This window comes from Ptychodera flava, chromosome 5, assembly GCF_041260155.1.
Source record: "Ptychodera flava strain L36383 chromosome 5, AS_Pfla_20210202, whole genome shotgun sequence".
Taxonomy (NCBI): Eukaryota; Metazoa; Hemichordata; class Enteropneusta; family Ptychoderidae; genus Ptychodera; species Ptychodera flava.
This window is the reverse complement of record NC_091932.1, coordinates 4,421,964-4,440,202: the sequence shown is the minus strand read 5'-3', so window position 1 is coordinate 4,440,202 and position 18,239 is coordinate 4,421,964. Positions and strand designations below refer to the sequence as shown.

At 38.1% G+C, this 18,239-nt stretch overlaps 1 protein-coding gene across 1 annotated transcript; it reads left to right on the top strand.

Annotated features, from left to right (window-relative positions):
- Nucleotides 1-5,078: 5,078 nt before the first annotated feature.
- Nucleotides 5,079-16,975, top strand: LOC139132795 (transcription factor 24-like). The gene is made up of 2 exons (XM_070699055.1): nucleotides 5,079-5,607; nucleotides 15,956-16,975. Exons 1-2 carry the CDS (start codon nucleotides 5,233-5,235, stop codon nucleotides 16,058-16,060), a joined length of 480 nt encoding a protein of 159 aa, XP_070555156.1. The 5' UTR covers nucleotides 5,079-5,232; the 3' UTR covers nucleotides 16,061-16,975.
- Nucleotides 16,976-18,239: the final 1,264 nt, after the last annotated feature.

Below are 18,239 nucleotides of genomic sequence, written 5' to 3'. Positions count from 1 at the left end.
ATCAATGTGTTCATCCTAAAATCAAACAGACCTCTCTTCAATTTACTCTACCACTCTTGGTTTGCACGTTTCACCCTGCCGTGCTTCAACTACGATCTTTCTAACAGTGAGTGTCTAGCCAACATCACGTTACATTATCTCAACTCCAATCACACTGTTGAAAGAATACTGAATTTACAGTGGCGCATTGGGAGCAAAATAGCCAGTGATGTTTGACGTCACAGTTTTATCTTGTCAAAATGACTTTACGAAACTCGTCTCAATGTGATTCATTGCACGGTGGGGGAGCAGTGACAGCTTATCCGATTGGCCGAACTTTTTTCCCTACTTTGAGGTACTTTATTGTCAGAATATGTCAAAACATGGCCGTTATGAATGGATAATGTGGTAAATTTCCGTGTATCCTGCTCCTTAGCACATGCCTTCATACATTCTTCATATGGACAAATTTACCAACATCAGAGAGACCGGCTAATGTCGTTTCAGTAAAGTCAAATCTTCTTGTCCCGATTATTACAGTGTTGAGAAAGAATGTGCATGACCTGCAACTGAGAAGTCGTCCAGCCACAATCGATGTTGAGCGCAAAAGCGAACACCTCGATCCCATAAAAAGTTTTTTTGTGGAAAGCAGTAATTTCTGAAGTAGTGTCTCAAAGTACATCACTTCGGTGCAAGCCTTTGCCGTTCAAATTGATCAGCCGGACCTGAGTTTAGACTTCTCTGAAGAATTAAGCGTCTTTAAATCGGATGTTTACTTTTAGGGGTTAAAACTGCACACCAAAATTTTAAACTTTTAACTTTTTCCCACATCGATCTCGGCTTCGTTAAAGTAATTAAAGCATGTTTTATCACAAGGATATCAATATTCAGTAGAAAAATAAGCATGGTTGTCACTTTGGTGCTGGCGTATCGCCCTTTTTACGTTCTTGTGTAAGTGTGAATGTGTGTAGAGTGTGATTCTGGCGACATGTGTGTGCTCAATGCAGTCACTATTCCCAGCATACACACTCCTTTATCCTGTTTTCAATTCGCTAATTTGCAAAATATACGACGTGAAGTGAACCATAGTTGGTAGCGGTCGGATGACCAAAGCAAAGCTTGTGGACTAGACTGATCGATCGCTTTTTACAGCTCTCCGGTCAGACGTTATTCACCAGTCAAAAGTGACCTATCGTTTGAAGTCCGACCTCTGTGTTTCTAACCCATGACTTATTTATTTTTCGTGGCCAAACTTTAGTACAAGTTTACATTTGTATACCGTTCTCTTGTTTACTTAACTGTCTTAATATATATCGCTGTTTGGGTAATTATTGCAGCAGATATTTTGGTCTTTGCCTCAATCAAATTAATCAGTCTATGGATTACTTCATGTCTGCCTTTAGTATGCGATATTGATGTACAGTTTACGTTTTAGTGTACACGATGGTACCAGATGTAATGAGTTGTTGGTCTTTCAGTGTGACCTCGGACCAAACCCATGACGAGAACGCCTTAGCAGTGGAGACTTGCATGTCACTGAACTCCTTGGTAACGTTGGGTACAGTTTCACACTCTGAATCAAAACTTCTTCGATTTGAGCCACTGAATTTTACAGATAACCTTCACATAAAATATTTCGAAATATGCTGAAGCTCCATGATTGCAGTGAAATTAAGATCTAAAATATGGAAAAACGAACATCGACAATTTCACCAGCACAGTCATAGCAATACACTCTGCTAGCACAGCAACTTAAAGTTACATCAATACTAGTGTGGTAAGCTGTAAAATCATTGAAATTCTTGGTAGAAACGTTATCACCCGCTCTCCAACGCTACGAACGCTTGTACTCCATCTATCTTTACATCTTCCCGACAAACAAAGTCAAATTTTGACCCGTTCTCATATAGGACTTGGTGCATGTGTAAGACCTCTTCAAAGCAAAATATTTTGCCAACGCTGAAGTGGAAGAGTCAGAGTTCACAGGAAACAAAAGTGACACCAAAGGAAAGCCTGCAAAGCAGAGAATTCATTGCGTTGTTTATCTTGTCAGTTAAACACGGGAAAGCAGACACTCTTGGTGTAAGATTGAAAACTTTGAGAAAAGCCGTGTAACACTGTGAGGTGATAGTTGAAAGAGGCTGGCTCCAACAGCCTGTGTTGTGAGTAATTGAAATTGAGCGAGACTATAAAGATGACGTCACAGTAGAACTGAGTAATGGATGTTACATGACACCAGCAGTTCAATTGTTAATCAGACTTAAAATATGCGCTGCTATAAACGTGAAGTCATATGTACCGCATAAAAATGACATGATTAACCACTGCTACACATGACGAAGTCAGAGTTCTATCGTCAACTTCGGTGTTCTGGTAAAATAGTTTTGTTTATAGCGAGGTCAGACCTGGTGTGCAGCGATAGCACATGTAGTTTAATAATGGTTATACAATGAGAACTTTAAGTATTATATGATATGTTCAGATAAAAAAACTAAGAGTGGATGAAAGTCTAGCAGACATCCCTCCAAGTATCTAGCAAATACATCATATCTTGGTATTTGGATTAATTAAATAGGATAAATTACACTGAGATCAAATGTGTTTGTTTCATTCGATGATGAAAAAGAAAATCTACGAATTGTCCGAGCTTGGATCCAAAGGAGTTACGATATGACTCTCTTACTGTGCATAACGTTGTTTTATTTGCTTGGAAATTAGGTTTGAAAAATGTGCGATGAAGTATTTCTTTGTTGTTCCTTTTCGACATGTTCCACTATCTGCTGAAAATGGTTTTCATACCGGAAATGACGTAACGGTTAACCCATTAAGCTCGATGTGGCGGAGTAACAGGTGACATGTTGTACAATAAGTGTCTTCACAATTTGTTGTTAAGTTAACTACTTCAACTGAATACCATACACACAGTTATCCAAAGTGTCACATCATTGCATTTGGCTATTTTGTCCCTGCTACTGCAGAGAAGCTGATAGCAATGATAGTAAGTTAAAACATGCAACAAGCTAACTTGTAAAATTATTCAAGTTTTCAATAGTGGGTATTTTGTGTGTGAGTTCAATTGAATATATACACTCAGAGAGAGAGAGAGAGAGAGAGAGAGAGAGAGAGAGAGAGAGAGAGAGAGAGAACGTGTGTAATGGCAGAAGACAAATACCATTTAATTTGCATTCAACATACTTCTCATTTTGTTTCTTCATTTATTATTTTTACATGTACCATATTATTATTCACAATTCCTTGTTTGTACTTCCTGAACTGTCAAAATCTTTGTAGCTTGATTTACAGTAAAGAATCCATGCAAATCAGAAGGGTTGTTAAGGAAATAACTATGTACTGATATCTTATGATAGGAGAGATATCCCATGACACAGTTTAGATCCAATTATATAAAGTATGACTCAAAAGGAATTCACTTGAGATAATTGCCAGCTGTCTTGACGAAATAATCACACTTTGCATACTCGGTTGATTGGTAAGGTGGGCATTTCAATATATACAGCTTGCAGGAAATAACAAGAACATGTATATTTCTCTGATGTAACTAATTGTCAAACCTTGGCACTTTATCGTAGTACATCAGATGAATGAAAACTTGTCTTTACGAAGAAATCTGCAAAAATGAAACTGCTGTTGAAATTGAATTTGTCTCTGAACAAAATAATGGAACTCAAAAGGTCAGGGGTTATATCTTAAGATCTATCAATTCAGTTCGCTGAACACTTCACTTTTTTCACTGCATGGGATAACTTGGGCCAATGCAAAGATCTGTGGTTACTGTCGTATCATAATGTATCTCCAAAAGCCTTAACTTTTAGGTGAATGTATTTAAGTGTTCAATTTGGGACTGGGATTAGCAACACCTAACGACCTGATAAATTGTTCAAATTTCCCTGAAAGAGAATACTTGGCCTTTGACTGAGTGACCAGCCAATGTCCAGTGAAATCTCATTTTTTTGTTCACTTACTGATGTCAGGGTTGTATAGATGAACACTATGGCAACTTCAGAGCGACACTAGTCGGCTGTCACTGCGTTGACTGCAATCAAAGGACGCAGCGAAACGTCATCGAGTCAGAGAGAGATCTAGATGCACTCATTATCTGTCTGAAGAAATTCATCGTTTCAAAACATTTTTATTCCTCCGATTTCTCCAATCCAATTTGTGACCGCAGTGGTGATAGGACACATGGAATTGTTGTGATAATTAGCATGTCTGTTCAGTATGATTGCCAATCCACTCTTTCAAAGATTTTAAATGCATCAGGACAACTCATGAAAGTGACTCCACTAGTTCGATGGTGTACTTCCGATAAAACACCAAGTTTGAAAACTGTTCCCATCGATATCTCCATGATGTTTTTCAAGTCCATACTAAACTATTTGACCTTGCCACATATAGGACAAGTTACTATAGGCCCTGACATTTCACATAAAACAAAGTCACACTGTGTACGCGAAAACAAGCGATAACTCTCTTTCAATTCTATACAACATGTGAACTCGCTTGACTTTGTATTCTGTATATTTGTTGTGTATACCTTGTCCATGGGACTCGGTCCGCTTAGTTTAACGCGTTAAAGGATAGCGTCCGTTCTTTTTCAGTGTTCTTATTGTTATGGCAACTGTGCAGGGCAGTACTCCCGCTATTTGAACTCAATCAAACATCTTCAAGTTTAAGAGAAGTTACTTATGACGTATCTGGAAAGGTTCAACTGCGTCCGTTCTTTGGAATTACAAAGAGCGTGGCAACTAGCTATTAATGGTTAAATTTGTTTCGTTCTTTTAAACTTCATGTTACAGTTAAATATGTCCATATCGGAAAAGCATCAGGAATGTAAATTTCCCGGTATAGCACATTCAAAATCTTTCGATTATAAAATTATTCAACAAAAGAATACATTAATGAGTTTCTAATAGCAATGTAATGACGACCCGACATATTGTTTGACGTATGGTAGTTAAATTTCACTTTATAAGTGTGGTCACCCCTACTTTCAAGTGGTATGTTCTCATTAACTGGAAGTGTTGACAGGGGATCAAGTGTATAACGATGCTATTATAAGTCATGTACATAACGGCGACATAGAATCAATACTTAGCAGGCTACCGGACTGGCTACTAGCTAACTCTCCATACAGGACACAACATAGCCAACCCGCTGTTTCCTGACTTCAAGCATTTCTATGCGCTTGTCAACTAGCATTAGAGCATTCAAAAGCGTGCAGTACAATCTACAATGACCAAAACAAGTCAAATGGACGAACCGATCGAAAGCGTCGACGCTGCAAAATTTGGAACTGTAAATCTGTCGAGGAGAAGAAACAAGAAGGGGGACAGTTCCCCCAACAAATCCAGAAGGAGGGGCAGACCTACCGGGGCAAACGCAGCACGTGAAAGAGGACGGGTTAAGACTTTGAAGTCGGCATTTCTTGAACTACAGAAAACTTTACCGTCAGTACCGCCAGATACCAAACTTTCCAAATTGGATGTTCTTGTTCTAGCTACCACATACATCGCTCACTTAATGCAGACACTGGACGCAGACAACCCCGAGGGACAGGAGGAAAAACAGCACAGACTCGGTGCAAATGGATATTTACATCCAGTCAAGGTAAATTAGTTTATCAAACCCTATTAAGGGTTCCTAAATGCATAGCAGGGAATAACATCTGTCTAAACTAATTACTACATATTTGGTATCGGTATAAAACCACTCGCTGGGAAAGCAAGGCCCCTTACCTTTAAACCTGTAATTATGATTGCCAACATCGTCTAATGATTGAAATATAATAATTAGACGGTAAATGTTATGTTAGAATGGTTTTTAAACTCAAAAACGCTTCACTTTTTGCCGTCTGATGACGATATAATGATATTTGTGTTACGTTTTGTCCAATCACTGACAAGTCTGAGAGGAAGATTCGTTACAGTTGAATAGGCAGATAAATACTGTCAATTTGATCTGATCATCTTGTAGGATATCAGTCTCAACAGAATTTCCGATTACAGATCAGAATAGTTCATCCCATACACACCTGATATGTCCGTGTTATATGATTGCATTTATCAGTGTTCATTTTGATAACTTTGTGACCACTGAAACTAACAGAAAGTGTCGACACGGTTTGGAAAATCTAATGTTGTGCTAGCTTAGTTACAGGTTACCATCAAACCAAGCATCATATCAGGCACTCTGGTAATGCATATAATATATTTATCTGTCAAACATCAGAAGTATATTTGATTCTTTTTATGTGATCGCGAATTATTTTCATCAAAACGGGATTCTTAAAGTACATTGTTTACCAAAATTGAAGACTTTCAAAGCTGTCTTGGTTCACGTAATAGCAAACCAACTGTTGAGTAACAAGTGTCTTTTTTCGTGGCATGGTTAACGTTCTATCCCTGAATGCATACAGTCAGTCAAAACCCTGTAAACATTGACAACATCACAAGCGAGGTGTAGGTAACTCAGTCCAAAAACATCTCTACCATGGGTATTTGACGACCGACAGACCCATACAAATGTCAAACTATATATCCTAAAAAGATAAGAAGTAGTTTTCCCTATTGGTTAATATCGCACACGCCAGGCTTACGTCGGGTTTCGTTTACTTTGTGCTGTTGTAATTTCTTTTCACGTTAATCGTGAAAAAGTCAACAAAAGTTCAGAGCCTGTTTTGGTCTATACTGCGTACGCATCGTTCACTACTGGGGCTAAAGCCAAGACCTACAGCATGTCGGTGTCAACACGGCGTGTCTTCTGTTCGATTCAAATGTACACCCAATGTCTGTACAGTCTCAACAATCACTAAGAAATCAACACTTGTGAGCTAGTGCGAGATTAACACCGTTCAAGTCATCTCGCTAACTCATTAAAAGGTTAACAACCTTGCTTTTACATCTTAATATCATATTATCTTGATATCAAACCATGACCACTGACTGCTACAAACCATACGACACTCATTATATCGCCTTCCAAACTCACTGACTACCGCTGTGTGCCAACGCTCTCTTACCCTTTATGAAATTTCTTTATTGGATTTTTCTCATATCTTCTCTCTTCCTAAAGCTTTATCACGCGGTCTTCCATATTTTAATTTGCCGATCTCGTCGGGGTTAACAAGAAAAATATGTTGCTGATATGGAAAAGCCTGCCACATCTAAGATTTCATCGCCTGATGCGTGTAACTTAAGCACTACAACACAATCTTCATGGAATGTTCTTTATGGTGAATTGAGCTAATTGTTAGATCTACTTGCCGCGTAAAAGTCTAATTTGATCTTCTAGGACAGTTTTTAAGACATTACGCTCAGTTACGTCCATAATACTAACTGTTGATACGCGTCGCCGTTTATTGAGTATGACGCCTCCCGTATGCAAAGACCCGATGTCAACTTGGAGAAAGTCGTTTTGTCACTGGCCGGGTCATTGAATTATATACGTGCGCAAAATTCTGTCTTTGTTTGTTCAAAGACAAGTGAGCTTATACTAATGGTATTCAAAATTGAGCGTACACTTACCAAAGAATTCAAAGGGGAGATCAATATTCTAATAAGATAAAAAACTCAGGGAAAAATTTGTCATAAATGTTCTCTGATCGTGTCGGATGAACAGCATCCAAATTTGCTTTACGATTCATTTTTTTGTAATTTCATGCTGGATTGTCCGGTATTCAGATCTAAACTACGTTCCTATAATTAGAATTATCGGTTTTCATGGTCTGTTTGTCTGGGCTTTTTGTTATGGACGATGGTTTAAAACTTGCCTACCGCCTCATGATTTCGGCGAGGCAACCGTACAGTGATCTTGGCGATCTGTCTCCCTGCGGCTATGACCACTGTCCCTCCGGAGGGACGGTGCTATGACTGACCACAGCAGACGGTAAACACGGATTTAGTCAGAGTATGTTACAAAATAAACACCGCTAATGAATGATCATCTGTTTAATAAGGCGATTATGGATAAAATGAAAATACACAAACATGTATAAATAGTTAATGATATGTTGAAACAACTCTCGAGGTTAAAATTTGTGGCATGATCACCTTGACGACAGAAATCTACAGTAAAACTGGAACGTCTTTTACTGTTACGAACATCAAAGTATCAAACTGGCAATCAGATCAAAGAGATTCTTTTCAAATTTATAAAATATGTAGCTGAAAAAATTGTTAAGATTATTGTTTAAAGTGAATGTGTTGGTCCGTGTTCACACGCATATAGAGACGGTTACGCCAACTTAATCTATGCATTGCCGACACCATTTAATATCATTAAAAGATTTCATGCTTTCTACGAACTATTTTTGATTCTTTCATTCATTTGACATTAACATGGAAAGTTAGTCGATGATGAGCATTTTATTGCCACCAAAAATTGAAGTGAAACGCCGAAAGAGAAACTTGATTTCAGATCACTGGAAGTGACTGAGCATTTGAAAAAATATATATAGATTGAGTATTGTAAGGTGAAGATATAGAAAACACCAGACTTCAGACTTGGTTTGAGAAATCATAAAGTGACGATGTGTATTTCTCAGGTAGATTTCGTTGAATTGTGCATTATCTTTAAACAAAAAGAGTAATCAGCAATTTTCAAGTTTTAAACGACATACTGATTTATCATTGAGTAAGCTTTATGACACAATGTCTGCGCGTCTGGTATTTTCTGGTGGTAGTCGCAAGAAACAGTTTGCTGTCTATGGGTAACTTTATAAATCTTGCAATAGTCTTGGACACTGTGGAAACCAAGTCCTTGAACGCTCTAAGTTGAAAAACGATTCTCAAAAATTTTGTTTATTCTTGAAAATGACCCATTTACATCAAGATAATTAAGATTAGTGGCAATGCAATCGGATATTGAAAATGTCTTTGTCGAACACCGATGAGTTACACGTAAAAAAGTTCTGCACCATGTAGCTACATGTCCCCTGCAGCATGCATTTATTGAATACTTTCCGCTATTTGATGGTTGTTACCGGTTGTGATCACATGTCAATTTAAGGTCCTAAATCGTGACATTCATCCAAATTCGAACACAGAAACCATCCACATTCAATTAAATTCGCTCTCTTTCGTGTTAATAGCACTTGAAATTCCAATGACTTCAATCTTGACCAGAAGTCCCCCCATCATATAGTAACCCAATATCTAAACAAGACCACACCATAATTAAGACGTGCATTGTATCGCTATGATGGATAGTTATGTTCACTTCATTCAAAACCAGGTAGATAGACTGTACTTAAAAATCGCTTTGTGTCCCAAAACACACACAGTGTGTCTTTAAAGTGGAGAGCTTTCTTGTTTGTGAACAGTACTTTTATTCCTTAGGTCAACATCCAGGGTAGGCAGTGTTTGCATTCAGACAAGAAAGGTATAGAGTATTTTCCCTGGCTTTGTAAGCAAACGTTGGGACCAGCTACTGTTTTTCTGTACACTTCAAGTGTATTCCACCCAGAGTATCATCTGACTCATTGTCGTTAATCCTATAAAATCGCCAAGACCTAGGCGTCAATGATAGACTGAGGCCGATGCACTGGCCAAGCCGGGCGCAGTTCTGATGCATCAGTAAATGTTTGGGATCGCGTCGTCCACACCATTGCCACTCGAGCATTTTAAATATGAAACATTATATCGATGAACTACATGATTTCTAAAGTCAGCCCTGCAGGCTACTTGTCATATTTATTTTCAGTATAATCTTTGTATAGTTTTATCTACCGTGAGTCAAATCACGGCACGCCTAAAGGAGATGACAGTGTAGAGTCGAACTCATGTGTAAAACTTGATCTTGGGCTGAACTTTTCAGTGTCCAACCTTCCATTTTATCTTTCTGTAAGTGTCAATAAAATTCGGATGCCTTTGTAAATATGCAGAAATCCCTGATTATTTTTTAAAAACTTCATTTCATACTGCCGTGATTTAAATACAGATGGATATCCATCACTTTATCACCAGTAAACAAGACGACTAGTGTTCATATTAACCATTAGCTAGATGTAGCATGGACGTTAATGTCCCCCATCGTGTGAATACAAGATTTTTTTTTTGCGAAAAATGTTCATTTTAGTGCATTTGACATAAACGCTTAAAATGACACCGAAAGTTTGATCTTTTTAAAAGGTGAATATTTTTAGGTTTGGTCCGATTAGAAGAATCAATGTGTCCGGTAACTCGACCAGTTCTGACTCGAAAAGGTATCAACACGATACTTACTTTTGTTCGTAGCGAACTCCACCAACTGCTGATATTAAATTGAAATATTGTTATGTTTTCATCCGTTGTTTGATTCTAGCGAGAGACTTCATTGGCTAGTCCATCATTTTGCCTTTAATATGCCATTTTGTCCTTCTCGTTTCTGGATCATGAAATCAATGAAGTCGCTATACAGAACAGTTTGTTTATTTTCACGCAACTTTGTCCACTTTTCAGTGTTCAAGCCTTCTCTTTTATAGTTCTCTGATTGTTAATCAAATTCTATAAAATGGAGGGTGAAGATTTAGACTTTTAATAATATTGTTATCATATTTAATTGTTTGTTGGTCGGCAATTCGCCTTGCCAAGAACGACTATAAAACGTTCAGCCTAATCTCGGGTCGTTTTCCCATTTCACGTGTTGATTGCAAACTTTAGTAATCTATCTTACTCTCCATGCTCAGACGGTGAAATCGAAAAATTTAGCAAGGGAGGGATATAGCGATGGGAGGGTGAAAACTGGAAGAGGTGAGAGAGAGAGAGAGAGAGAGAGAGAGAGAGAGAGAGAGAGAGAGAGAGAGAGAGAGAGAAGAGAGAGAGAGAGAGAGAGAGAGAGAGAGAGAGAGAGAGAGAAGGGGCATGAGTGTACAACACACAGTCCACAGCAGTTGCCATAGGAATTTGATGCTATAAGTTTTGTGTGAAAAAAGGTTGACAAATTTACTGTACATTTCATCATTTCGTCTCTACGTAGTCACTCCATCAACCTCAGAAAACGATTCAAATATCGATTTACTTGGTTCAAACATTACTAATCTTTGTAGGAAATACGTTCGTTACAATAGTTTTCTGTACGCTATTGCGTCTTCAGTAACCCTGAACAGAACACTGCTGCCTCAATAGGAAAAAACCGACATCGCTTGCCTTGCCAAGTGCGTCATGGAATACTTAACGGAGTCCATGAGTCAAATATTCGTGTTTTTGTTAGTTGTTCCGCAGAGAGATAGACAATTTGGCTATCATCACTCCAAAGTAACCACAAAGAACTTGACATTGAAAGGTTATAAACATGATCTGATATCAGCGACAACCAGTAAAATACGCGGCAGCTGTCTTGCGCGATTCTGCGTATCAGTTGCGGCCAACGAAGACATATTTTTAAAAAAACATGTTCGTTTGCGATTTTTACAGACGGAAAAATGTTCAAACTAGTCGGAGGAAAGACAACGAAAGTGGTTTTATGAGCTGTTAGATGAAATAGGACTGGCGTGATCTAGTTGTGGTTGGGGGAAATAATTGTAAATACCATAACTTCCGCGCATGTTTCAGTTCTTACGGAGATAGTTACGCTAAACGATCCTTACAACATTCTTTATGAATAGAGTTTCTTTAGTATTAAGTTTGTTAGAATAACTGATATTTCGGTGCAAAGAGTGACTCGGGAAATCCCATTATCGTATGATGAAGGTTGAGGTAAGGACGTCGCGACTGTAAATTGCACCGTAGAGTTTGGCGTCGCGCTGGAGAGGACATACATGGGGGGGTTGGGGGTTTCTAACGAGTGACTCGGAACCTCCCCTCAAAATTTCAAACATGTTCAATTAAGTTTAACTATGGTATCTGTGTTGAAAACATATTTTGTCACATTATTAGAATGCTGACTATCTCTGATGTGTTCAACTGACATTTTAACATCAGCTGCTCTCACAATACAGTAGGCAAATACCGTCTCAGTGCCTTGTTTTGCAGTTGCAGGGACATTAGGTCCAACTTTGTAGTTACTTTACCATTTTGTTAAACAACAGTTGCCTGTTCTATCCCTTAAGCGGGTTACAACCCTGACATGCAGTACACTTACACCGCCAACAGATAGTGTAGTCATCGCGTTGACTCCACCAATTCACGTGCGTATGGTTCCCCTTTACATGAAACTCTGGATTTTTATTTTGACAGTACGCTGATACCCACAGAATGATTGCCAACCGGATCAAACTTCCGAACGCTAGGTTACGATGCTTCCAAAATGAAACTGAAGCACCATGTTCATGCCTGTCACAATTACTTGAAAAATATTTTCAAACTTACGATAATAATCATTAAAAAGTTCAGCGTGATCTGTAAGTTGTTCATATAACTGGCCATAGATTACATTTGGAATAAAGTATCGCCTTTTCTGTGTGCATTTCGGAAGGAATCCATAGAAGTGGAAATGTTTCTCAAGATCGCTTGAATGTCAACTTAAGTTCTCTCCTTCGGGAGTTTTCCATTGTCACGTGAACATGCCCTGGAATAACCCTGGCTTTTACATAGCATAAAATTAATAAATGCCAGACATAGAGTCAAGAGACAAAAATGTCCATTTGATTTAGTCTGTGTAAACTTATACAATGAATTATCAATGTTCAGGTCGATTCTACCAGTACATGTGCATATGTTGTGAAACCCACATAGTTGAAACCCAGTCAGTCGTGACCAATGGCTCTAAAAGATACTCCAATGGTCTTTTTCTTCAACTGGGTTATCTTTTTTCTCCTTTCATCAGTGTTTCATTTCATTATTTCTTGACCGCAATATTCATCTTCAAGATTACATGATAATAAACTTAAAGCGAAGTAGTTCTCAGTGATTTGGCTAGCAATTCACAAGTTGCGATGAAATGGGTCTTATCCGGTCAACAGCTTGAAAGACATGTTAGCTAACAGAGTTCACATACGTAAAGTAAACTAACACATGTGCTAAAATGAATGATTAGATCCAAATGCGCATAACCAAGTTCTTCCAAGACATTACGTTCAAATATATGTCTATGTCAAAATTGTAATATTGAACTTAAAATGCAATTTGTAAGGTGTGAGCTTAATTCAAAGTTTAGGTTTTGTAGTTGGAAAAGTCAACGATTGATGCGACAAGACAGTTTGGTGCGGTTGACATAATACTTTCAGTGGGGCAAATACGCGTGCCACACAGTCGTTTCCCATGCACTGTTGTTTTCAAGAATTGCAATTTAGTGAGATGTTTGACAAATTTAGCCCATAAAAGTATCAACTTAAGCACATAAACGCTTGGAAATTGTCTCAATATTTTCTTCCGTACCTATAAATTCTGCTCATATAGAAGAAGAATGGGACAGTGGATCTGTTTTATCACCTTTCCTGCCCTATCAGAATAGCCATTATTTTTCATTTATTTAAGCACTCAACGTTGACTCCATGACATATGGTACCCGGACCCCGGACTCAGCGACAATATTTATTTAGCTTTGCTGTTTGTTGTGTATGATGTATTCCTCATATCTGTCATGACAAATAGCTCAGGCGCTTATAAATCGAGAAAGTGAGGAGACTACAAAGCTGTAACGACTGTTCTGTTTGACCGCTGTGTTAATCTTGTACAAACATTATTCCCTGGATAGCCATCAGAGGGTCACGTTGGGAGGGCAACATCCAGTACTTTGACAATTGTGAAGCTCAGCGGCTGTCCTAGTCAGTCTGTCAACACCAAAAGCCTTTCCCGAGGGAAGAGTCTAATCATGGGCTGTGATTAAACCGTCAACAACACTAAACAGTAGACTATTTGATCATTATTTACATCCGACAAGAACTGATTTGACAATTCGAACGGCTTACAAATTGGGCTAGAACGCGCCACATAGCATGGCATACTTTGACTGGATGAATTTAAGCCGTGCTGTATCAGCTAGTAGAGTCAACGGGAAGTAACCGTGAAGTTAAATCCATGAGACAACTAATTAAATGTCCGTTCACTAAACCTTTATTGAACAAATGAGAATTTTAATCATTATCTTTTTAATCATTTACAAGGCTCTGTAAATTTTCTCTTAGCGCAGTCTCACTTTCCTCACAAGACAATCACTGTGTTTTTGCTTTCAACACATTTTTCCATGAGTGGGGAAAGATAGTTATCATCACACGTCACGTTTTGCATGGAATTGACTGTCGATTGACAACTTTTCATAATAGAAGTCGTGTATTTGATGTAGCAAAGTCAGAAAAAACAACTTTAGGCCTAAGTAGTAAAAGATAGTTTACAATGTCAGGCGGCTGCATTCAAGTTACAAGGAATGACCGTGCAATCAATATTTGTGTGTCGATTATTTCACGCCATTGAGATATAAAAGTACCAACCATCTTCTAACGGATAAGGAAGAAAATCCATATGATCGAATATTATGCGCATATATACTTGCTACGTTTCGGACCCTATGTTTGGCTTACTGCATTTCACACTTTCTTAACAGAACACACTCTAGTCTACTGTGTATGCACTTCGAATGGACCACATTGCATGCGTTTAATTGGCCATGCTTGGTCCCAATTAAGTCGTTTCATCGACTGTCCAGAAACGCAGTCTCTGCTATTTTTTATTGGTACCACATTGATATCTTCTATTTTCCCACGCTTTGAATCAAGACAACACCATGAAAGTTTTCAATAAAATCTATATTATTTCAGCCACTCAGTCAGTACTCAGTAATATTGACGTGTTATAGACACTGAAATATTGAGAACAGGTGATGTAGATTCTGTCTATATTCCTTGCATTCACAGCCTGACATTGGCAGCTGATTGATTCCATGGTATTCTATAAACAACCATAAAATCGATGACAAAAATGTTTGCATAGCTTAGCAGTGCGATCTGTTTGCTCATCTTTCCTTTGTAAATTACGGACAGACATCAGATGTTCAGATGCTGTCATCAAGTGTTATAGGTCCCGTCCCATAGCACAGTAGTAACCTAACATAGTAAACTTTCAGCGGGCCACACAACATGCGTTCAGATTAAACAGTGCAAATCAAAGTTCTTGCTGCCTTGCGACCGAAGGTCGCTTATTAACAAAAGCTATTTAACGATTTGTTGAATTTAAATAAATATAAGTCGAAAAAAGTGACTGATTTAATCAAGCTGAAGTATACTCATTAAACTCTTCAAAATGATCAGTGTTCATCTTTATGTCGCCAGCACAACAGATTGCTTAACTGTCAGAAAGGGGATACATTTACTCATCGTATTTTACAATGAAATTTTATGCATACGCTCAGGGAAGATAACAATGTTAATTGTTATGGGTCGTAAAATAGATAACAGTTGTCATCGCAATATTTTCATTTTCCATCTTTCAACAAACTATGGAAATAAACGATCACACATCGACAAGACAAGATGACCAATTTGTTCTTCTTTGTCGCTATGTTGTTTATAATCTTCTAATATTTTCCCATCCGTTCATATCATTCAACGTCCCTTCTGTAATCTATAGTTTACATCAGTTTCATTGACGCTTTAAATGACAACAAATACTAAGATGTTACAAGAGTTGGTTGTTTTTAATCATTTCATGCGTGACGCGACGTGCTCTTTCGTTAGTTTCCCTGCGTGTACCCGGTTTGTTTGACACCGACAGAGGTTCCATCAACTTATAAATAAGATACACTGAGTAGACTTCTCGTTACGCAGAGCTCAGAACAACTAAAGGTGTCGTCCTTGTCTAAACTTAAGAAGATGTTACTTTGGACAGATCCCTGTCCGGTGTACCTTCTATCAATGACACACAACAGTTGGTCCAAATGACATACACGGGACATTGCAATTGACCGGAAACGTGGCAGTGTCCATTCAAGTATAATGAATAAAGTTTATCTAATATTATTGAATTTTACGAATCCCATGGTGAGTAGTAATATTTTCTGGAACATACAATCCTAAGTACTTTCATTTGTTGTGTTTACATTTCAGAAATGGCCAATGAGATCAAGATTATACGTAGGAGCCACGCCGTCATCATCTTCTTATTTAAAAGTCGAACAAAGTGCTGGCAGTGGATCGTCGAGTGAGAGCTGAATATCCAACTGTCGAGTCACAGACATTTATTCTATGTTTGATGGAACACGGACAGGGTAGATTTCCTGCTGCAGGAACTACAAAATATTAAATACATTACAATCCAATGAACTTAGTAAAAAAATACGGATAGAAATTCACACATTTTCCGCACAGATTATATTTGACGAAAAAGAGGACGATTGGTTGGATGTGGTCGTTTTGCTTCAATTAGTGTTCGGCTTCGTTTTCTGCAGGGCACTAAACGTAACATTATCAATGTAAATAGAATTTTCCAGTCTCCCTTTAAATTTAGCGCTTCTGGCGAAACGTGCCAGCAATATGTTGCTTGATAAATTCAAGCTTGGATTCCTAATTGTGGCGTCTTTTAACATGCAACGTGAAACTTGATTTTAGGTCCTGGGTAGAGACACATCGACGGGATCCAAAACAGGAAACATGATCGACCGCCCGTCAAATGGCAAAATTTCACCCTAATCATCGCTGAATAGAGAGATTGTTTCCAAAATAAATGTGCACTGAATAATTCCCTGTACAATCGAAAGGAAAAGTAGTATTATAAGCTACGCTGCTCAAACAAAATGGGCACTCTTAGCTACCAAGTTTCAAAAAATTAAAAGGAGAGCCACTCAAACGTCAGCGAGTCTGCTGAAAAGTTTGTAGGTATTTATGTTCTTGTTTTGTCGCAATCTGACGATAATTGAAATGATACCATGTATATGTGATTTAATTCGTAACGGTATAAAGTTATTGAAACAGTAAAAAGTAAACGATAAATGTATTTGATTAATACGTCTGACAAAATGATAGAGAGTTCATGTTTTTGAATTATTGATCTGTGTACATGTTATCTTCATTTGGAATTTACTTGTAGAGAAGATTGTTGTAAACAAATAAAGATTCGATTATGAAATATTGCCTTTCTAGTAATTTACGAGGAGTAGACACGAGAAAAACTGCACGTTTGTGTGTCACCTAAAAGCACTGCAGGTCATTCCAGTTGAAGTGACATCTCTTTGTGGGGTAAGCTGTTTGACAGGTACGAATAGACAGATAATTAGAGCTAGTCATCAACTATGAGGGAGAGAAAACATGATACACGATGCATGCATATCTGTAGAAGATTCACCAATGTGCTTCTTGGGAGAAAGTGCAGCATTCCTGAGATTATTGGCATGTTGAAAAATGCTTTGACTGTGTTGGATATCATAAGCCTTCAGTTGGACAACGTTCGTCAATCGTACCTTACTTGTCATTGACCCACCAACGAGACATATCCTTGCCAAGATGGTTTATCCGTAAACCTAGTCCTGCAAGTCTTATCTTTTAACCGACAACGTTTGTTTGTTTGTTTTCATTTACTCGGCTAGTTTCATTTTCATGGAGAGTTACTAATGTTGTCTGATCACTACAACACAATAAATTTTCCTTAAAACCCTCTCCCTCTCCCTCTCTCGAAAACTTACTATGTAGGGTACCATGTTTGGGCATACAAACAAATTAAGACGTTTTACTGAAAGCATCGGCAAGGAGCGGACATCAAACAAATCTTGTCAAATTGAATTATTCTATCGCCAATCAAAAACGAAGTTCCGTGACGCAGCCCTACCATAGCAACGTAACTTTGAGTTCACATATAGCGGCCAGTTTCTGAGCAACCATCCTTGTATTGGTAGAAAATGAAACCACACTTTCAACCTTTTCCAGAATCTCAGCTTTGAAACTTCACCAGTAAAGTCAAATCCACTCCGATATTCCACATAATCTAGTCAATAAACATCGTTCCTCCACAGTAGGGATGAAATGTTCCTAATATCGGCGGTTGACTTGCAGACGACCGTTACAAATATATCGGTGTTGGGCTTGTCTACTCCCTGTAATGAAAATCGTACATTCAAACTGCTGCTTCAAGTTGTGTGAATGAATGCGAGACAATAAAGTATTCGATATTATAAAATCCTTGGTGGCGAATCATGCAATTTCATTTGTTGCTTGATTTGATTTTAACAATTCTAGCCACAGTTAGTCAATATCCTTGAAGGGGATTGTAAACTACCAACCGCTGCTACACATTAGAAACCTGTAGAGATGTTGATCTTTTCCCTAGTACGTTATTTTGTAAAAACTACACATTAAAAAGCCTCACGGTTACTTATCCAGGAAAGCCAAATTCCTAAAC